At 62.6% G+C, this 17,286-nt stretch overlaps 2 protein-coding genes across 9 annotated transcripts in view; both read left to right on the top strand.

Annotated features, from left to right (window-relative positions):
* The first annotated feature begins 19 nt into the window (after nt 1–19).
* CEP131 (centrosomal protein 131) lies at nt 20–11,100 on the top strand. 4 transcript variants are annotated; one of them, XM_068209883.1, is made up of 26 exons: nt 21–248; nt 873–958; nt 1,728–1,842; nt 1,936–2,054; nt 2,159–2,272; nt 2,368–2,532; nt 2,716–2,833; nt 3,657–3,773; nt 4,429–4,597; nt 4,710–4,810; nt 4,934–5,116; nt 5,458–5,649; nt 5,756–5,893; nt 6,166–6,291; nt 6,371–6,487; nt 7,360–7,389; nt 7,813–7,915; nt 8,157–8,358; nt 8,591–8,698; nt 8,817–8,934; nt 9,075–9,149; nt 9,233–9,375; nt 9,659–9,836; nt 9,937–10,079; nt 10,725–10,785; nt 10,866–11,100. In XM_068209883.1, exons 1-26 carry the CDS (start codon nt 78–80, stop codon nt 10,932–10,934), a joined length of 3,261 nt encoding a protein of 1,086 aa, XP_068065984.1. In that variant the 5' UTR covers nt 21–77; the 3' UTR covers nt 10,935–11,100. The 4 variants fall into 4 exon arrangements, 3 of the variants coding, with proteins under 3 accessions (XP_068065984.1, XP_068065986.1, XP_068065985.1); XM_068209885.1 differs by lacking the exon at nt 7,360–7,389; XM_068209884.1 differs by lacking the exon at nt 7,360–7,389 and having other exon boundaries at nt 5,455–5,649.
* A 3,731-nt stretch (nt 11,101–14,831) lies between these two features.
* The window catches only part of AATK (apoptosis associated tyrosine kinase), a 175,954-nt gene continuing 173,499 nt past the window's right edge, over nt 14,832–17,286 (top strand). For all 5 annotated transcript variants that reach the window (XR_011005301.1, XR_011005300.1, XM_068209877.1 and 2 more), the window contains exon 1: nt 14,832–15,018. Coding sequence is in view for 3 of the 5 variants with exons in the window: in XM_068209877.1 (XP_068065978.1) it covers nt 14,934–15,018 (85 nt within the window). In the remaining 2 variants the exon portion in view is untranslated. The remainder of the gene's footprint in view (nt 15,019–17,286) is intronic.

Raw genomic sequence — 17,286 nt, 5'->3', positions numbered from 1 at the left:
CTGGTTCCAGGCTGGCTGCTCCACGCCTTCCCCTCTCTCTGTGCTGTGCTTCCAGGGCTCCTTCCTGCTGCTCCAGCATGAAGAGCACGCGGAGCTGCTGCTCCGTCCAGAGCCCTGATGTGGCAGACCTGATCCTGACGGGGCTCCCGGCGCCGGTGTCGCGGCGCCCCGGCAGCGCCTCTCCTGCCAAGCTCATGGCGCGCTCCGTGTCCGTGGCTGCCGACGGCAAAGCCAAGAGGAACGCCCCGGTGAGCCCCTGTCCTTCCCCTCCTGTGCCTGGCACATGGGATGGCTCCAGGCTCGGCCACGTCCCTCTCTCTGTGGTTCCCGCAGCACCAGCCCAGCTTTGTTCTGGCACCACCCTCAGCAGTCACTGCTCGTGGCTCTCTGCTGGGTGCAGAAGAGCAAGCATCAGGATTCCCTCTTTTCCCTTCCTCGCCCTTCACCTCCCTGCTCCAGTTTCCATCTGGAAACTCCTGGTGTCTCCTGCTGGGCTGTCAGGCCCAGCCTGCCCCTCATGGAGCACCCCCTGTTCCCACTGCACCGAGGACTCCCGAGTGGGGCTTCCACAGAGGCAGCGAGCCCCAGGTGCTTGCTGGGCTCTGTCAGGATCCAGCAGCAGACAGCCTGTGCTCCGTGCTGAGTAATCCCTTGGCTGCATTCCCACGCCCTTGTTCCCGGGAGCTTGTGCTAAGGAACGTGTTCCTGCTGGCTCAGCAGCGCCCGAGCGAGGTGTCATTGCCCGCTGCCTCAAGGAAAGCTTGGCAGCCCTGGGGTAGTGGGAACTCCGTGTCCCACTGGCTGAGAGGGTGGGGGAGCCTGCCTGTGCTCCTCCTCAACGCGGCTGCGGGATTTATCCCTGCTCTCCACAGGAAGATGCGGGATCCCGGGCCATGAACAACCTGCGCAGGTCCAACAGCACCACCCAGGTGAACCAGCGGGTGAACGGCTCACACAGGTACAGCTCCGTGTGTCTGTCTGTCCTGTGGCTGGCACTGGGGGACACCCCACCCGTGTGTCCAACCTCCCTGGTCCTGGGGGAGAACAGGAGCCTTTCCAAAATACCCTGAGCTCTGTCATGCACTTCAGGAGTTAAAACCTGGCCCTGAAAAACCAAGGTCTGGCACTTGGGTTATTTTTTTTGAAGAGGAGGTCCCTTGTTTAGGGTTCCGTAGGATCACACAACAGCCTGGCCTTAAAGTCCCGTGCAGGATCACCTTCCACGAGACCAGGTTGCTCCAAGCCTCATCCAGTCTGGCCTAGGACTCTTCTCTGTCAGAGTATTGCCCAGATTCTGTGGGCAACCTGTGCCAAGGTCTCTCCACCATCACAGGGAAGAATTTCTATTTGGGGAAGTTGAGTGTATTTCTGTGGCTGTGACAAAAAACTTTCCATTTGATTTCAACAGCCCTCATGGACCCTCCAGGCCATAAGTGGGCTGTGTGAGGAGACAAAGTTCTTTGTTCCCAGTGCCCTCTGAGTTGGGATTTTCCATTCTCCTGTTGGTCTGTGCCCGTCCCTGTCACTACACACCACCCTGGAACCCAAAGCTCTGTGTGAAAACGAATCATTGGTGGATTTTGTTGCCATGTAACAATTCTCCAGCCCCTTTCTCCTGTGTCACACGAGTTTCCAAGTGCCCTATGTAGCCAGAGTGTGTCCTGTGGCTGTGAGGTATTCCAGAACCTCTGTTCTCTCCTCTCTGCCTTCCCTGGGTCTGGATGAAGCTCGGAGCAGACAGGAGACTTCCTGGCCTTCTTTGAGGGCGATCCAGTAGCAAGGAAGAAACTGGCAGCTCTGAGCAAAACCTCCCCGGAAAAGAAAACCACATGGAATATCTTGGTGAGGATGGCAGGCTCTGGGAGTGAGCCTGTGCTCCTGGTGGTGTTTGAGGAGGTGGGTTTGGTGTCCTTATCCCTGCTGACTCCATGGCAGGATGACCAGCCCCGAGTGTTCCCAGGCCCCTCTGGCTCACATGGCCTCGAGCCGCCCACGGGCATGAGGAGGAAGGAAGCCACGGTGCTCCTGGCTGCCAACTTCACTGCCAACAACAGGTAGGACAGAGGGTCCTGAGGGGGAGAGTGGGTGCAACTGCACGGAGAAAACGCCTGGAGGGGGGAAGCTGCTGTTTCTGACGCTCCTGGTCTCCCCACACAAGGAGCAACAAGGGCGCAATGGGCAACTGCGTCACCACCATGGTGCACAACAACTACTCCACTGCTGAGAAGGGCCCTGCTCCCAAGAGCTCCAACCAGGCTCCCAGTTCCCTCAAGTGAGTGTGCGGGGTGTCCTGGCTGTGCAGCTGGGCTGGCCCCGGGGTCGTGTGTGGCCCAGGACAGGGCTGAGTGGCTTCATTTTCTGTCTTAGCAATGTTGTCAAAGCGGCCTCGAACGAGGACGGGGAAGGCGGCAGCAGCAGCCTCGTGAAATCTCAGAAGAATTTCTCCAGCAACAACATCATGACCCGCAACAACAACAGCAGCAGCAGCAGCGTTCCCCGGAGGACGGAGGTGACCGAGGAGGAGGCCGAGAGGTGAGGGAAGGAGCAGGAGGACGGTGCCAGGAGGCGTGAGGAGCTCCAGGGGAGTTTGTTCTTCTCCTGTGGGATTTCACACCAGGGAAAGGCCACTTTTAGTGCCCCTGCAGGTCCTGGTGCTGTGGGGAAGCCATCTGCTGCTCCTGGGGCTGTGCTGACCCTCTCTCCCTGTCCCCACAGGTTCATCCAGCAGGTGAACCTGGCTGCTGTCACCATCCAGCGCTGGTACCGGCGGCACGCGCAGCGGCACAGGACGGCGGCCGCGGCTCTGGGGCGCCTGATGGCTGCCAAGAGGGAGGTTGGTCCTGTCCCCTGCTCTGTAGCCCAGACCACCCGACACCCATGTCACACTGGCCACCCAGTTGGGGTCCCTTTAGTCCCCAGACCTGGACTGTGAGAGTCGAGGGGGCTCTGGCTTCACATCCAACCAGCTCCTCCATGGTCCAGAGAGCTGGGGAGGGTCCAGTTCCCTCAGAGCCGTGCTGGGATTTGTTTTGAGATGAGTTGTGTGTGTTTTTTGAGATGAGTTGTGTGTCCAGGGATTAGCCTGGGCTGGGTTCCAGCAGGAGCTCAGGCCCAAAGGCTCAGCACCACGCGGCTCCAGTTCCCCCAGCCGCCTGACTGGGAGCAGCCAGACCCTGGCAGTAGCAGCACAAGTCTCCCTGAATTGCCACTGTCTGAATTGCCACACTGGTGGCCAGAGAAGGGATGCCCCATCTTGGCTTATCCTAATGAATCCCTAATGAGGTGGCTTGTTAGAGTGACGAGGTTTCGCAGCTATTTGTGTTTCCTTGTGTTCAATTATTTATCCCAGTAATGAAAAGCTCCATTGCTCTTGCATGTGAGTCTATTTTTAAGCCTTGTCTCCTCTGTGGTTGCAGACCCAGATTATGATATAATAATAATAATGATAATAGTAATAATAATAATAAAAATTGCATTGAGAATCTGAAGAAAATGAGCTGCTGCAAAGTGGAGCTGTGCCAAGAGCTCCTCACCCGCACAGAGGAGAGGATGGAAAGCCTGGATATGGGGTGACCCTGGTGGGGGTGCCCCTCACACATCTCAGCGGTGGGTGCTGGAGAGCTCTCAGTAACATTTTTGACCCTCCTCTCTGGAAGGAAAGGCAGCAACGGATGGAGGAGGGGAATATCCTGGATTTGCAGGAGAGGAAGGACGAGGAGCGACGGAAGATCCGAGAGGAGAAGGCGCGCCTGGCCCGGCATGCTGCCATCCAGGTAGGGCCAGGGCCAGGCCCGTGTGGCACCATTTGTTGGCATCATCCGGCAAGGCAGCGAGAGGCCTCTCTGCATCTCCAGAGCCTTGGCATGGGGCAGGGTCAGGGCCGGCCTTGGAAATGGAGTGCTCCCTCCGGAGATGGAGGTGCCACGGAGCAATTTCCTGCTGTGCTCCTGCCAAGCCTTGGCAGCTCATTCTGAGCTTGTGAAGACAGTGCTGGTTTCTGTGTAGTTCTCAGGAAAATGGTGACCACGTTGAGATAGGGAGACTGGAGACTCCAAGCTCCGTGGAATGGCCAAGGATGTGTGTGCCCTGGGAATGGAACCCTCCTCAGGAGCAGGGTCCCACTGGAGAGGGCCAAGTACCACTCCATGTCCCTTGGCAGGAAGCAACACGTCATTGTCACCCTGCTCTTGCAGCTGGTGGTGCAGATGGGGTTGGCACAGGCTGCAGGAGTTGGCAGTAAAGCTGGGGATGTTTTAAACCCCAAATTTTCTTTGCCCTAATTGGAAACATGATCCATTGGGGGAGGGGGTTGGGGCAGACACATCTCAGTGAGCAGCTGGAGGATGCAAAAACACTGCCACAGCCTTGCAAACACAGCTTGTGCCTTTCCAAAGCTTCAGGACATGGATGGCTCCTCTGTCCCTACAGGAGCTGCAGCAGAAAAGGGCCCAAAAGGCCTTAGAGGCGAAGCGCTCGGCAGAAGAGCAGGTGCTGGTGAAGGAGAGCAGGAGGGTGCCCAAGAAGAAGCCTGGTGCCAAACCTGCCTCAGGCAGGAATGCCAGCCCGGCCGGCAGCCTCACCAAAGCCAACAACACCGGTGAGTCCCTCTGGCGTGTCCCCAGAGCTGTGGGAGTCAGGGGTTTGCTCTGAGGAGCTGCTTCCCAGGGGCTGGCTGGGGCGAGTACCTGAGAACAGTCTGGGTCCTGCAGAGGCCAATTCCCCCTCGGCAGCCTCGGAGCCGGAAGGAAGCGGCCTGGGAGTTCTTGGCTCTGTGGCCTTGCAGGACCCCGGGGCAGAGGACAAACTGCAGGTGGGTCTGGCTGTGCCTCCTGTGGGCCCTGGCAGCAGCTGCTCTGCCAGGTCGACATCAGAGCCTTTCCTGGCTTCTGGGGAGACCCAGAAAACTCTCTCATTATCTCATCTTCTCCCTTAGGATGTGAGCTCCAGGGAGACAGGTAACGAGGACCTGGAGACAGCAGTGGCTGCTGGCAGCCGGGCTCCATCCAAAGTCACTCTCAACGAGCTGCTGGACACGCTGCGGCTGCTGGAGGAGGAGCCGGAGCTGCTGCCCCCTCCCAAGCTCCTCAAGAAGGAGCGATATGCCTGGATGGACAGGGTGAGCTGGGGAATGAGACTGCCGTGTCCATCCTTGCACAGTGACTGCTGCCTGGTGAGAAACAGCCGGGCACTGCCAGGGAAAGTGGTGGAGGAGCTTGGAGTGGGTGATGGAGGAGTGTGGAGGTGGTAGAGGAATTGTTTGGTGCATTGAGGGCTTGGACGTTTGCAAGGAACAGCAACCCATGCAAAGGCTGGTGGTGGGACAGGGTTTAGCCCAGAGGATCAGGCTGGTTACTGGGGTGCAGTGGGAGGACTGGGCTCCAGTGATGGAGGCAAGCCAGCACCTCTTCTCCCGAGCCTTTCCCTGGGTGCTCACTCACCACGGTGAATTCCCAGCAGGAGCCCAGCTCCAACTCCCTGACTGCTGATAACTTGGAGAAGTTTGGGAAGCTGAACCACCCTCCAGGGGTCCAAGAGGACGGGGCTCTGCTCTCGGAGGCCAAGCTCCAAAGCATCATCAGTTTCCTGGATGAGATGGAGAAGTCAGAGCAGGAGAGGCCCAGGTCAGCTGCCTCAGCCATGCAGCGGGAGGTGAGTCCACCTGTGGTGTGGGAATCCATTCCTAGTGGGAATCATCCCCTGTCCTCATTCCAGGGGGTTCCACCTCCTTTTCATCATGTTTTTTCTGCTGTGGCAGGCCTTCCTTTTGGAAGAGGAGCTGGCTCACGTGGAGCAGGTGTCAGCAGTTGCTACAGAGGTGACAAGCTCCATGATGAAGCTGAAGCTGGAAGTGGAGGAGAAGAAGAGAGCCATCAGCCTGCTGCAGACTGCTTTGGTGTGTCAGCCTCACACGTGGTTCTTGGGGCTATGAAGCACATGATCAGGACTATCCCTTGATTTTACAGAATCGTGGAATTGTTTGGGTTGGAGGGGACCTTAAAGATCTAGCTGGGACCTGGGCTGAGCTCCCTTCTCCTCTGTCCTGGGGGGCTGGGTGTTCCTGCTGACAGGGGTGGGAGATGTGAGCACCAGGGCTTTGCTTTAGCTCTGTCCCTCGTTTTCCTGGCCTGATGGTGATTTCCATGTCGTGGCTGTTTGACCCCACAGACTCAGCAGCGGGAACTGACTGACCGACACATCAAACAGACCGAGCAGGAGCTTGGCCAGCAGCTCAGGCTGCAGAGGGAGCAGTATGAGGCAGCTATCCAGAGGCACCTGGCCTTCATTGACCAGGTAACCCCTCATCCCAGCTCCTGAAGGCAGAGGCTGAGGTGGCTGCGCCTGCCTGATGCTGGCTCCTCGCTCTGCCCAGCTCCTCGATGACAAGAAGGTGCTGAGTGAGAAGTGTGAGGCCGTGGTGGCAGAGCTGAAACAAGTGGACCACAAGTACGGCCAGAAGATCACCCAGATGCAGGAGCAGCACGAGCTGGTGAGGGGACAGGGAAGATGGGGGGACACGTGCATGCTGATTTTGCTCAAATGGGGCCTCTGCCTGGAGCAGTACAGTCTCTGCCACCTCGGTGGGACCTGGACACTCCAAGGAGCTCTTCCCTGTGCACAGAAGGTTCCTGTCACCACAGAGCTTTGTCCTGGCTCCCCAAAAGGCTCCTGTCCTTTGCTGCCCAGGGCCAGGAGCATGGCACTGACCAAGGGACGGTGTAAGCTCCCAGGCTGTGCTTGGAGAGACCCTTCCCACACACCTGGCACAGGTTGCTCAGAGCAGCTGTGGCTGCCCCATCCCTAGCAGTGTCCAAGGCCAGGTTGGACAGGACTTGGAGCAACCTGGGATAGTGGAAGGTGTCCCTGTCCATGGCAGGGGGTGGAACTGGATGAACTTTAAGGTCCCTTCCAACCCAAACCATTCTGTGATTCCATGATCCCATTGAAGGCAGAGCTGTCCCAGGCTGAGTGTGCCTAGGGTGCAGTGCTGGCACAAACCTAATGCTGTGGAGCAATTTTGCTTCTCCTGTGGATGGAGACAGCTCAGCTCACCCTGTGCCAGGCCTGGCAGGAGGGCAGCACCACTGGGCTCATCCCAGCTCTGCTGTCCCAGTCCCTGCTTGTCCTTGACCTTGGATCTGAGCTCATGCCTGGCCAGACCATGGGGGTCCCTTGGTCTCTCCAACCACACAGGCTCCTGGCCAGTCCTTCAGCTTGTCCCTGTCCTTGTCCTTTGTGCTGTCTCCCCTCACCCCCATGGACTCCTGCCCTGCCTGTGGCTCCCGCAGACATGCCTGTGTGGATTTGCCTCTTGCCCACCATTCCCCTTCTCTCTCCATCCCCTCCTTTCTTTCTCCTCAGGTCTGGCGCACTTTGGGCCCCTTTTGTGAGGTAAATGTGGTCTTTGCTCTCTTTTCTGCCTTGCCCTCTGCTCTCGTGCCCTGACCTGCTCTGGCCCTGCTCCACCCCCTGCCAGAGGGTTTTCCGTGGCAGGGAGATGGAAGGCTGGAGAGGAAAGCACCATCACACAGGGGGACAGACGGGCTGCCCTGCATGCAGAGACCCTCGGCAGCCCCCAGTTCCCCTTCCCTCTCCATCGGTGCTCTCGTGTCTTGGCAGTGAGCACATTCCCAAGGGGATGGAGGAGAAGGCACTGGGAGAGTGTGTGGCCACTTCTCTGGGCTGGAAGAGCACACCTGGCCAGGGCTGTGCGTGTATCCATGTGCAGCTCCACAGCTTCCTTCCCAACAGCCTGGCTCCCAGGGCTTTTCTCTCCCAGCTTCTCTGAGGTTTTCCCATTTCCTTCCAAAACAGGAGATTAAGAAACTGAAGGAACTCATGAGCGCAACCGAGAAAGTCCGGCGGGAGAAGTGGATTGAAGAGAAAACCAAAAAGATCAAAGAAATCACGGTGAAAGGTACGGGCAGGTTCCCTCAGCAGCAGCTGGAGCCAGGGCAGTGCCAGGGTGGTCCAGGAGAGATTAGGAATAGCTCCTTGGTGTGAGCAGCGTTTGCTCCCTGTTTCTGGTGGGCCAGATGCCAAAGGGCAAGAAAAACCCCTCTGTGCTCATCCCCCCCTTCCTGCCAGCCCCTTTGAGCCGGCCGAGGGCACCGGGTGGGATCCAGGCCGAGCTGTGCCCGTCCTTCCCGCTGTCCCAGGGCTGGAGCCGGAGATCCAGAAGCTCATGGCCAAGCACCGCGAGGACATCCGGCAGCTGAAGCTGCTGCACGAGGCCGAGCTGCTGCAGTCGGACGAGCGGGCAGCGCTGCACTACGGGCGGCAGGCGCAGGAGCTGCGGGGGCTGCTGGAGCGGGAGAAGGAGGAGCAGAGCCAGCGGGAGCGGGAGCGAGCCCGCCAGAGGTGTGTCACCCTGGGCTCGGCACTGGCTTGGGGCTCACAGATCTGGGGTGCTGTCCAGCACCAGTCTGCTGCTGGGATCCCAATATTTGCAGCTCCACGGGGAGCAGCCCCTTTCTCTCCACCAGCCTCAGGTGGGCTGAGCTGGGAGCATCCTCTGGCATCATGAAGGGCGGTGTGGAGAAGAGGCCGAGTGCTCGAAGGCACATCCCTGGAGTGTCTGTGCACCCCACAGGTGTGAGCAGCAGCTGGAGCAGGAGGAGCAGGCACTGGAGCTGCAGCGACGCCGGCTCTATGCTGAGGTGGCCGAGGAGAAGGAGCGGCTGAGCCAGCAAGCAGCCAGGTGGGCAGGCTGGGGGCCTGGGGCTGGGGGCAGCCCTGCGCTGTGGGGCAGGGCTCCCTGGGCCAGATTTCCATGGGAAGAGGGGCTGGTGTGGATGCTGGGAGCCGTGTCTGTGCAGGCAGCGAGCAGAGGCAGAGGAGCTACGGCGGCAGCTGGAGGCCAACAGCTCAGCCCTCACCCGGGCACTGCGGGACGAGTATGCCAAGGAGAAGGAGGAGCAGGAGAGGCGGCACCAGGTCTGGTTCCCCCTCACCTCCAGCCCTTTGGGTGCTGGCACCACCAAGCCTCAGACCCCACAGGGGCAGCCCCAGCAGCTGCTCCCAGCCAGCACGGGAGGGTCCCAGAGCTGAGCTGTTGTTTTCCCTTCTCCTCACAGGCAGAACTGAAGGTGCTGAAGGACCAACTGGAGCTGGAGAAGCAGGCTTGGGAGGCCAACTACGTGAAGAAGGAGGTAATGGCAAGAGCTGTCCTCCAAAGGTGCCACCCATGGGCTCTAAGAGGAATTTGAGGCCATGTTTGCTGTCTCCATTCCAGGAAGCCTGGCTGCTCTCTCGGGAGCGGGAGCTGCGGGAGGAGATGAGGAAGGAGAGGGACAAAGAGATCGAGCTGGTGATCCAGCGCCTGGAGGCCGACACGTCCTTGGCCAAGGAGGAGTGCGAGAGGGCAGCAGAGAACAGGTGAGGAGGAAAGGGAGGAGGGAGGTCCCAGGTCCTCTAGAGGCTGATCCCTTTTCCCTGTCCCCTGGGCATCTCTCCAGTGAGCTCTGGAGCAGTGTTAGTGCAGGAAGGAGCAGCTCACAGACACAAAGTTTACCTCTCACCTGAGGAAACAGCCCCAGGTCTCTTGTGGGGCAGCGCTGCCCTTGCTGCTGTGTCCTGATCCCTCCTGCAGCAGAAGTGGGGCTGGGATGAGCCAGGCAGCAGTGGGATGAGCCAGGCTGCTTGTCCTTCCTGCCCATAGGATCAAGAGGATCCGAGACAAGTACGAGGTGGAGCTGCAGGAGCTGGAGCGGTCGGAGCGGAAGCTGCAGGAGCGCTGCAATGAGCTCAAGGGGCGGCTGGCCGAGCTGGAAGGGGACAGCATCCGGCTGCAGGGTCTGCTGAAGCACAAGGAGCAGGAGCTGGAGGAGATCCGGAAGGTGAGCAAGGAGCAGAGCCAGGGCCCTGCCTGGCCCGTGCCTGGGTGTGTGGGACCAGCTGTCCCAGGGGCACAGAGGCCTGACTGAGGTGATCTGGCAGGAGTTTGCAGACAGGCTGGTGGGGATGGAGGAGGAGAACGCGCGGCTGAAGGCAGAGATGGCAGAGCTGAGGGCCCGGCAGCACCTGGAGCTGGACAGGCTGGTGCGGGAGAAGGACCAGGAGCTGGAGGAGGTTCACAGGAGGTGAGGAGCCCAGGCAGGGTGCAGGAGCTCAGTGCTGCATCCTTGGGAATGGCTTCCAGCCCTGTCCAGGCAAACCAGGCAGAGGAGTCTTGTCTGAACTGACTGCTGCTTGGCCACCTTGAGTCCTCTGTCCCTTGTCACTGTTGGCCTGCTCTGTGCCATCGTGTCCCCAGGGATGCTCCTCTGCCTGCATGGAGGGCATGAGGAGTGCCAGGAGAGGCCAGTGGAGCACAGCTCTGTCTGCATTCCTCCCTGGCAGGCGCCCTGGCCAGGATCACTGTCACCTCCTGGGGGCTCTCTGTGGCTCACACATGATACCTGTGACTGCAGCTAAGTGATCTTCTCCAGAGGGGCAGGGCCCAGGGTCAGGGCACAGCCACAGAGGCTGAGGGCAGCTGGGACATCCCCAAAATGCTATGATAATGAAACCTTAGGAAGCTAATGTGCCTTTCTTCCTGTAGACAAGTCAGTCTACACTACACAGCACCCACCAATGGAATAAAGGTGCTGCCAGTGTGCGATGCCACCTGGAGCCCAGCTGTGGCTGGGGAGAGGGGCTTAGCTCCTGGGACTGAGTTCCCCCCCAGGGCAGGGCCCAGCCCCGTGTTTGGCACTGGGATGCTCAGCCCCCCATGTCCACGTCAGGGTGAAGGCGGCGGTGCTGAGGAAGGAGGAGAGCATGAGCAGCCTGCGGAAGCAGTACGAGGTGAGTGAGAGCTCCTGGCCCTGCCCTGGCTGTGGCTGGGCGGGCACTGCGAGCTCCCTGTCCCCTGTGCTCCGTGGCAGGCGGCCGTGCAGAGAGCCAGCCTGCTGGAATCGCTGCTGCAGCGGCAGCGGCAGCTGGCCGCAGAGTGACCGTCCTGCCGGGCAGGGAGCGGGGCTGGCGCCGGGCTCGGGCCCTCCCCTCCCTCCTCCCTTCTTCTCCACAGCCTGGGCCCAATGCCCTGGCTGTGCTGGGACACTTAGTGGCCTTTAGATGGTTGGGAGTTTTGTTCAGATAATAAATCTCTGCTGGTTTCTACAGCTGTTTCTATACTTGTGCATGTCAGTGCCAGGGCACGAGTGCCTGTTCCACGAGGTCTGTGTCCACTCCCACCTTCCCAACCCCATTCCTGCATCCCAAGACCCTCTCTTTGCTTTGAGGGTGCCCAGCACCCCAATCTACGCCTTGCTTCCCATTCTAAACTGAAATATCCAGTAGGATGCAGGGACGCAGAGCCAGGGCAGGATGTGATCCCACAGCCTCTGCTACCTGCAGATTCCTCAACATCCCCTGACAGGGCCGGGAAATGCCTGGGCTGGGCCGGTGGCTTCTGTTTCCTCTCGGCCGGGGTGTGCAGCCGCTCTGGTCCCTCCCCCGGGCCGGGGCTCGGAGCAGGGGCCGGCAGATGTTTTCTCAGCAGAGTCCCTGGCGTTTCCCATCCGTCCTGCTGGTCCCTGTGCCGGGGCGGGGACACAGAGGGTGGCTGGGCCCTGCACAGCGGAGCCGTGGCCGTGCCGATCTCTGTTCCCCTCTCCCCGCTGTGGCAGGCTGGAGAGCTCACCCCAGTGTGCCGGGAAAGGCCGGCCACGCCGCTTGTTCCGCTGTTGTTTCTTTTCCTCAGGAGTTTCCTGAGCGCCGCTTCCGACCCCGGCCCTGCCCAGCCTCCCCGTGGGCCACCCCGAGCCAGCGGCTCTGGGAATCTGCCGTGGGAGAAGGGGGCTCAGCCCCCTCGCTGCCCGGCCAGGGGGTCCTGTGCCTGTGCCCAGCCCTGTGGCTCCGGTGTAGGACCCCGAGCCCCGTGCCCGGACACCCACCCACGGTCCCCGGGGTGTGCCCGGCCCCGCTCCCGCCGCTCCCCGCGGGCTCCCGGCATCTTCCCGGCCCCTCCCCGGCATCGCCCGGGCTAATTTCTAGGCCAGTGCCCGGTTCAGACATGAATAAATCAGCGCCGTTGCATAACGGGGATGCGGATTTTCACCGGCTGGCTGCCCGTGCCTGCGCCGGCGCCCCCCGCCCGCAGCCCGGGGGTCCCGCGGGACCGGCGGCCGCGTGGCACGAGCGTGTCCCTGTCCCTGTCCCTGTCCCTGCCGAGCCCGGCACGGCGGGCGCTCAGCCACGCTGGCGGCGCTGCGGGCTCTGCCGAGGATCCCCGGTTCGGGAGCAACCGTTCCCCGGCTGCCCCGGGATTAGGCGGTGAGCGGAGCCCGTTGGCCGCCGCGGGGCCGGGAAGGAGGTCAGGAGCACAGGGGGCTTTTGGCAGCCGCCGCGCGGGAATCGCGGCTCAATCTGGTGTCTGCCCGGCAGGGGATTAGCTGCAGCCCCAGACAAATCAGCCGAGAAGCCGGAGCAAGTGGCAGGATCCGAGCAGGGTAATCTCCCCTTGGGAAAGATCTGTAATCTCCCCTGCTAATTGGGGCGGCGGCAGCGGCGCCGCCCCGGCCGGGAGGGGATGTCGGGGTGCCGGTGCCACCCCGTGCCTCTGCCGGGGTTGGACCAGCGCTGGCACAGCCCCGACCTCAGGGCTGCACCCGAGGGGCTCCCTGGGGCTTTGGCCCTCGATTCTCCTTTGGGTTTTTCCCTTCTACAGCCACGTTGGAAATCTGGTGGGAAGCGGGACAAGCGGCAGGGGGCACAGGGCAGGTGGTGGGTTTGGGTGGCCATGACAGAGCTCAGCCCTCCTCCTGGATGTGTCAAATGGGGCTGCTGGGGGTGTCACCTGGGCACGGAGGGTGCTGGGGCATGGGACTGCTGTGCTTGGTGTCCCAGCTGAGCTGGGGATTCCGGGTCTTCCCAAGGTGGGCAGGGTGGCACAGCAGGGCTGGGCAGGCACACACTCCTTTCTCATGGCCCTAACCCATCCCTATCCCAGTGACATCCCCAGTCCATCTCTGTCCTTGTCTTCTTTCCTATCTCATTCTCAGTTCCAACCCCATCCCATCCATCCTCATCCTCGTTTTCCTCCCCATCCCACCCTCTCCCAAACACAGGAGGGAAGGGACACTGGGCACTGGGGCTGCCACTCCCAACACAACACTGGGTGATTTTATCCCCTCCCACTCACCAAAGCCCCCCTGCCTCTTCCCAGTGCCAGGAAGGCCTCAGCTCGTCCTTGTCCCACCCACTCTGGGACCAGCTGAGTGTGCTGGGGATGCTGGGGGCGGCTGGGCCCGTGGGTGCCCGGTGTGGGCTCATCTCGGCCGCCCACCCCATCCCACCTGGCTGTGACTCAGCTAGTGCCAGCTCAGCCGCACAGGGTGAGGCTGGCCCTGAAAACCACCCCGCTGGCAAGTGGCCACCACTTCCACGGGACCATGGCTGGTCCAGAGGGCACCAATGGCACCAAAGCTCTGAAAGACTCCAAATGCTTCTGCACCAGGTGAATGTGACTGTACCAGGTCAGTGCCACCTTTGTTCAGCTGCTCTGAGGCCCAGGAAGGCTCTTGGAGGAGCTCAGGGTGTCCCACATGTTGGGTCACGGCCATTTGCCCATCCAGAAAGGACCAGGGACCCAGTGGGGAGGGGGACAATGGGAGCAATGGGGTGCCCATGAGCTGCACCCCAGCCAGAGGTCTCCAAAATGAGTGATGGGGCATCAGCAGTCACCTGTTACCCCTGGCAGAGGGACTGGGGGGTCCTGTGGGACAGACCTGCTCCAGAGCAGAGAAATGCGGAGGCAAGGGAGAAGGGAGAAACTGGCTCCAATGTGTTTATTCTCCCAGCAGCCGGTAATTTTTCCAGGCCTGTATCTATTTGTGGCAACGTGACATGTGCAGCGTGGTGCTGTTCTGTGCAGGCTTGAAGGCTTGTAAAAAATTAATCGTGTACGCAAAATTTGGCTTTAAATATTCAAACTGGCAGTGGGGATGTGCGAGCCCCGTGCTCAGAGCTGAGCCCAGCAATGGCTGGGACAAGGGAGTTCCCAGGAACGGGATGGGACAGGACAGTTCTGCCATGACCCTGAAGGAAAGTCCAACCTGGTTCCCAGGTGGGCTCGGTGACCAGCGTCACCCAGAGCTTTGCCAGGGTCTGCCTGGGAGCTGCCAGCAGATGTGGATGAAGCTGTGGGATGTTCCCTGCCAAGGAATTGGGACTGTTGGGTTTTGGAGCATCCCGTGTTTGGAGGGCACACTCCAAAGCGTCGAGCAGACGAGGCCAAGCCATGGCCCCACATGGGGCAGCCCCCCAGCCCAAGGGGACCCCCTGGCTGGGGCTGCTCGGGGGCTCCGCTCCCTCTCGGGATGGGACTGGGGGGCTGCTGGGTGAGGCTGTGCTGGGCCACAGGGGCAGAGATGGGGCGCAGGGTGTGTGTGTGAAGGGGGCTGGCGGGGGGTCGAGGGGCTGGCTGGGGGCAGAGCTGCCCATCCCGTCCCTATTTCCCACCCCTGGTCGCGGGAAGCCGGCGGTGCCCGGGATGGGCCAGCGCCGGGGCAGTTCCTTACTTGTGGGGTGCCAGCCCCGCTCCCGGGGGATCCCGTCCCCGCTCTGGGGGGTGGCAGCCCCTGCGTGGCCTCGGCCCTGCTCGGGGGGTCCCGGTCCCGCTCCAGGGTGGCGGCTGCCCCTCGGGGGTCCCATCCCCGTCCGGGGGTCCCCCACGGCCCCCATCCATCCCGGCGGGACCGCGCGGGGGCGGCGGCGGCGCATCCCGGGGGGGAGGACGCGGATCCCGGTGCGGTCCCGGGGCTGCGGCTCCGCCACCTGCCGCCCCCGCCCGCCCGGTCCCGCTGCTCGGCGGCGGCGCGGCCCCTCCCCGGGGCACGGGGCGCGGGGCCGCGGGGCCGCCATGGAGGAGGAGCCGCCGCCGCCGCCGCCGCCGTGCCCAGCGCGGGGCCAGCGGCAGCCGGCGGCCGTGGGGCTCCCGCCGCCGCCGCGCCATGGGCCGCTTCCCCGCCGCCGCCGCTGCCATGGCGGCCGCCTTCCTCAGCCCCAGCCTCGCCTTCAGCTCCCACTTCGACCCCGGTAAGTGCCGCAGCCCCGGGGCTGATAGACCCGCACCCCCTCCCGCGCACCGAGCCTCTCCCGGTGCTCCGCCATGTGCCCGGCTCAGCCCCGCACCGGCTGCCCGCGCTGCCCTCCCGGTGCACCGGGAACGAGCATCCCCGCATCGCGCTGCACCGCGAGCAGAGCATCCCCTCGCCCTCATCACCGGGAATGTCAGTGTACGGGCTCCCGGCTCTGACAGCCGGACCCGACCCGCTGTGACGGTGTGACACCCCGGTGTGGCGGGGGGACACCCCTGCGTGGTGCTGGGACACCCCGGTGTGACCGTGGGACACCCCTGCGTGGTGCTGGGACACCCCGGTGTGATCGTGGGACACCCCGGTGTGACCGTGGGACACCCCGGTGTGGCAGTGGGACACCCCGGTGTGGCGGGGGGACACCCCGGTGTGGCAGTGGGACACCCCGGTGTGGCGGGGGGACACCCCGGTGTGACCGTGGGACACCCCGGTGTGGCGGGGGGACACCCCGGTGTGACCGTGGGACACCCCGGTGTGGCGGGGGGACACCCCGGTGTGTCGGTGCGGTGTGCTCGCTGCCGCAGCCGGGCGGCATTTTGTTCCGCGGGATGGAGCGCGGAGGAATCCCGGGGCTGCGCTGCCTCTGAAGGCATCTCCGGGATTGGAACGGAATAATAACAACAGGGAGGATGGTGATGGTGAGACGGAGGAAGACGGAGCCGGGGCTGAACCCCCGCCGCCTGAGACACGCGCCGGCCGGGGAGCCGGCGGCTGAGGGTCCCCCGTCGGGCTGGGGGAGCCGGCGGGGCTCGGCGGGGGCCGGGGCACGGCAGCGGCGTTTCGGGGCGCAGCCGTTATGTAAGCGCCGTGTTCCGGCCGCGGCGCAGCTGCAGGAAGATGCTGCAGCCGCGGAGCAGCGCGGGGCTGGCGACTGCGGTGCGCGTTTGGGGCTGCGGCCGCCGCAGCCGCCCCTCACCGCCGCCCCTCGCAGCCGCCTCGTGTCCCTCCCGGTGCGGGGCTGGCACCGCGCGGGCACCGGGACCCCTCGTGGGAGCGTCCGGCGGGCGCTCGGCTCCGGCCCTTTGTTTACCAGCCCGGGAGAACGCGTGTCGGCTCCGGCAGCCGAGCGGCGGTGCCGCGGCTCCCGCCGCTCCCGGCACCTCCTCCGGCACCGCCAAGGCGGCGAAACGGTGCCCGTGCCGGGCGCGGTGGTGCCGGAGGCTCCGGCTGTCGGTGCTGGGCTCCCGCATCCCTCTCCGCCGCCTTCCCGGTCCCTCCTTCCTCCGCCGCTCCCGCTCCCCCGGCTGCACACGGTCGGAATCCGTGGGGGGATTTGGAAATGAGCTGCACCAGGACTCAGCGAACGGGGACTTTGTCCCCAGCCGCTCGTTATTTGATTCTGAAATCTCATTATTTACACCCAAAATGCGGCAGTGCCGAGCCAGAGCCGTTTGCCCTGCTCAGCCCTTGAGGAGACTTTGCTTTGATTTTTGGTGTGGCCCCGCTCCTCGCGAATCCTGCCGGCCTGAGGGTTCTCAAGGCAGGTTTGGTTTCAAAACCCTTCAGCCCTGTTTCCATCCCTGCCTGTGCTGTGCTGCCTGGCCTAGGGCTCGGCGCTGCCGTGCAGCTGCCACCCACCAGCACCGGGAGAGGAATTAAAGGGGGGAACAAACCACATTCTGGATTTCACGGCTTTGTGGATTTGGTCCATGTGGCAGCAGCTCCTGCCTGTGTGGCAGCGTGGCTGCCTGTGCCAGCCTGGCTCCCTGGGGATGGCTTGTGCCAGTGAGGAGCTGGGGAAAGCAGTTTGTAGGGCATGTTGGCACCTCAGCTGGGACAGGACAGGAGAGGCCCAGAGGCTCTGGTGCTTCTGAGGGGAGCATCTCCTCCTGGTCCTGCATTCCCTGGAAATGCAGGGTTGGAAGCTGGGCCATAGGTGGCTTGGAACGGTGACAGCAGTGTCACCTGGGGTGGAGGTGCCACAGGGATGTGCCAGTGCAGCTGCCCGTGTTCCGGCCTCACCTGCTGGTTTTGGCTTGTCCCAACATCTGCGTCAGGCTGTGCCGGCTCTGCCAGGGATTCATTCCCTTCCAGGTGCTGGGGGCTCTAGGGGAGGGTCCCAGCCCTGCAGCCTCGTGGTTCCCTTCTCTCTTCACCCATTCCCGGGCCAGGCCTGGAGATGGTCCTGCATGGAGCACTGGAGCCACCAGCGGGGCACGACCCAGCGCTGTGTGCCCCAACATGCACCCCACATCTCCTGGCCTTCCAG

The sequence above is a fragment of the Anomalospiza imberbis genome, chromosome 19 (assembly GCF_031753505.1).
Source record: "Anomalospiza imberbis isolate Cuckoo-Finch-1a 21T00152 chromosome 19, ASM3175350v1, whole genome shotgun sequence".
NCBI lineage: Eukaryota > Metazoa > Chordata > Aves > Passeriformes > Viduidae > Anomalospiza > Anomalospiza imberbis.
The sequence above is the reverse complement of the archived record's forward strand: the minus strand, read 5'-3'. Positions and strand labels throughout refer to the sequence as shown.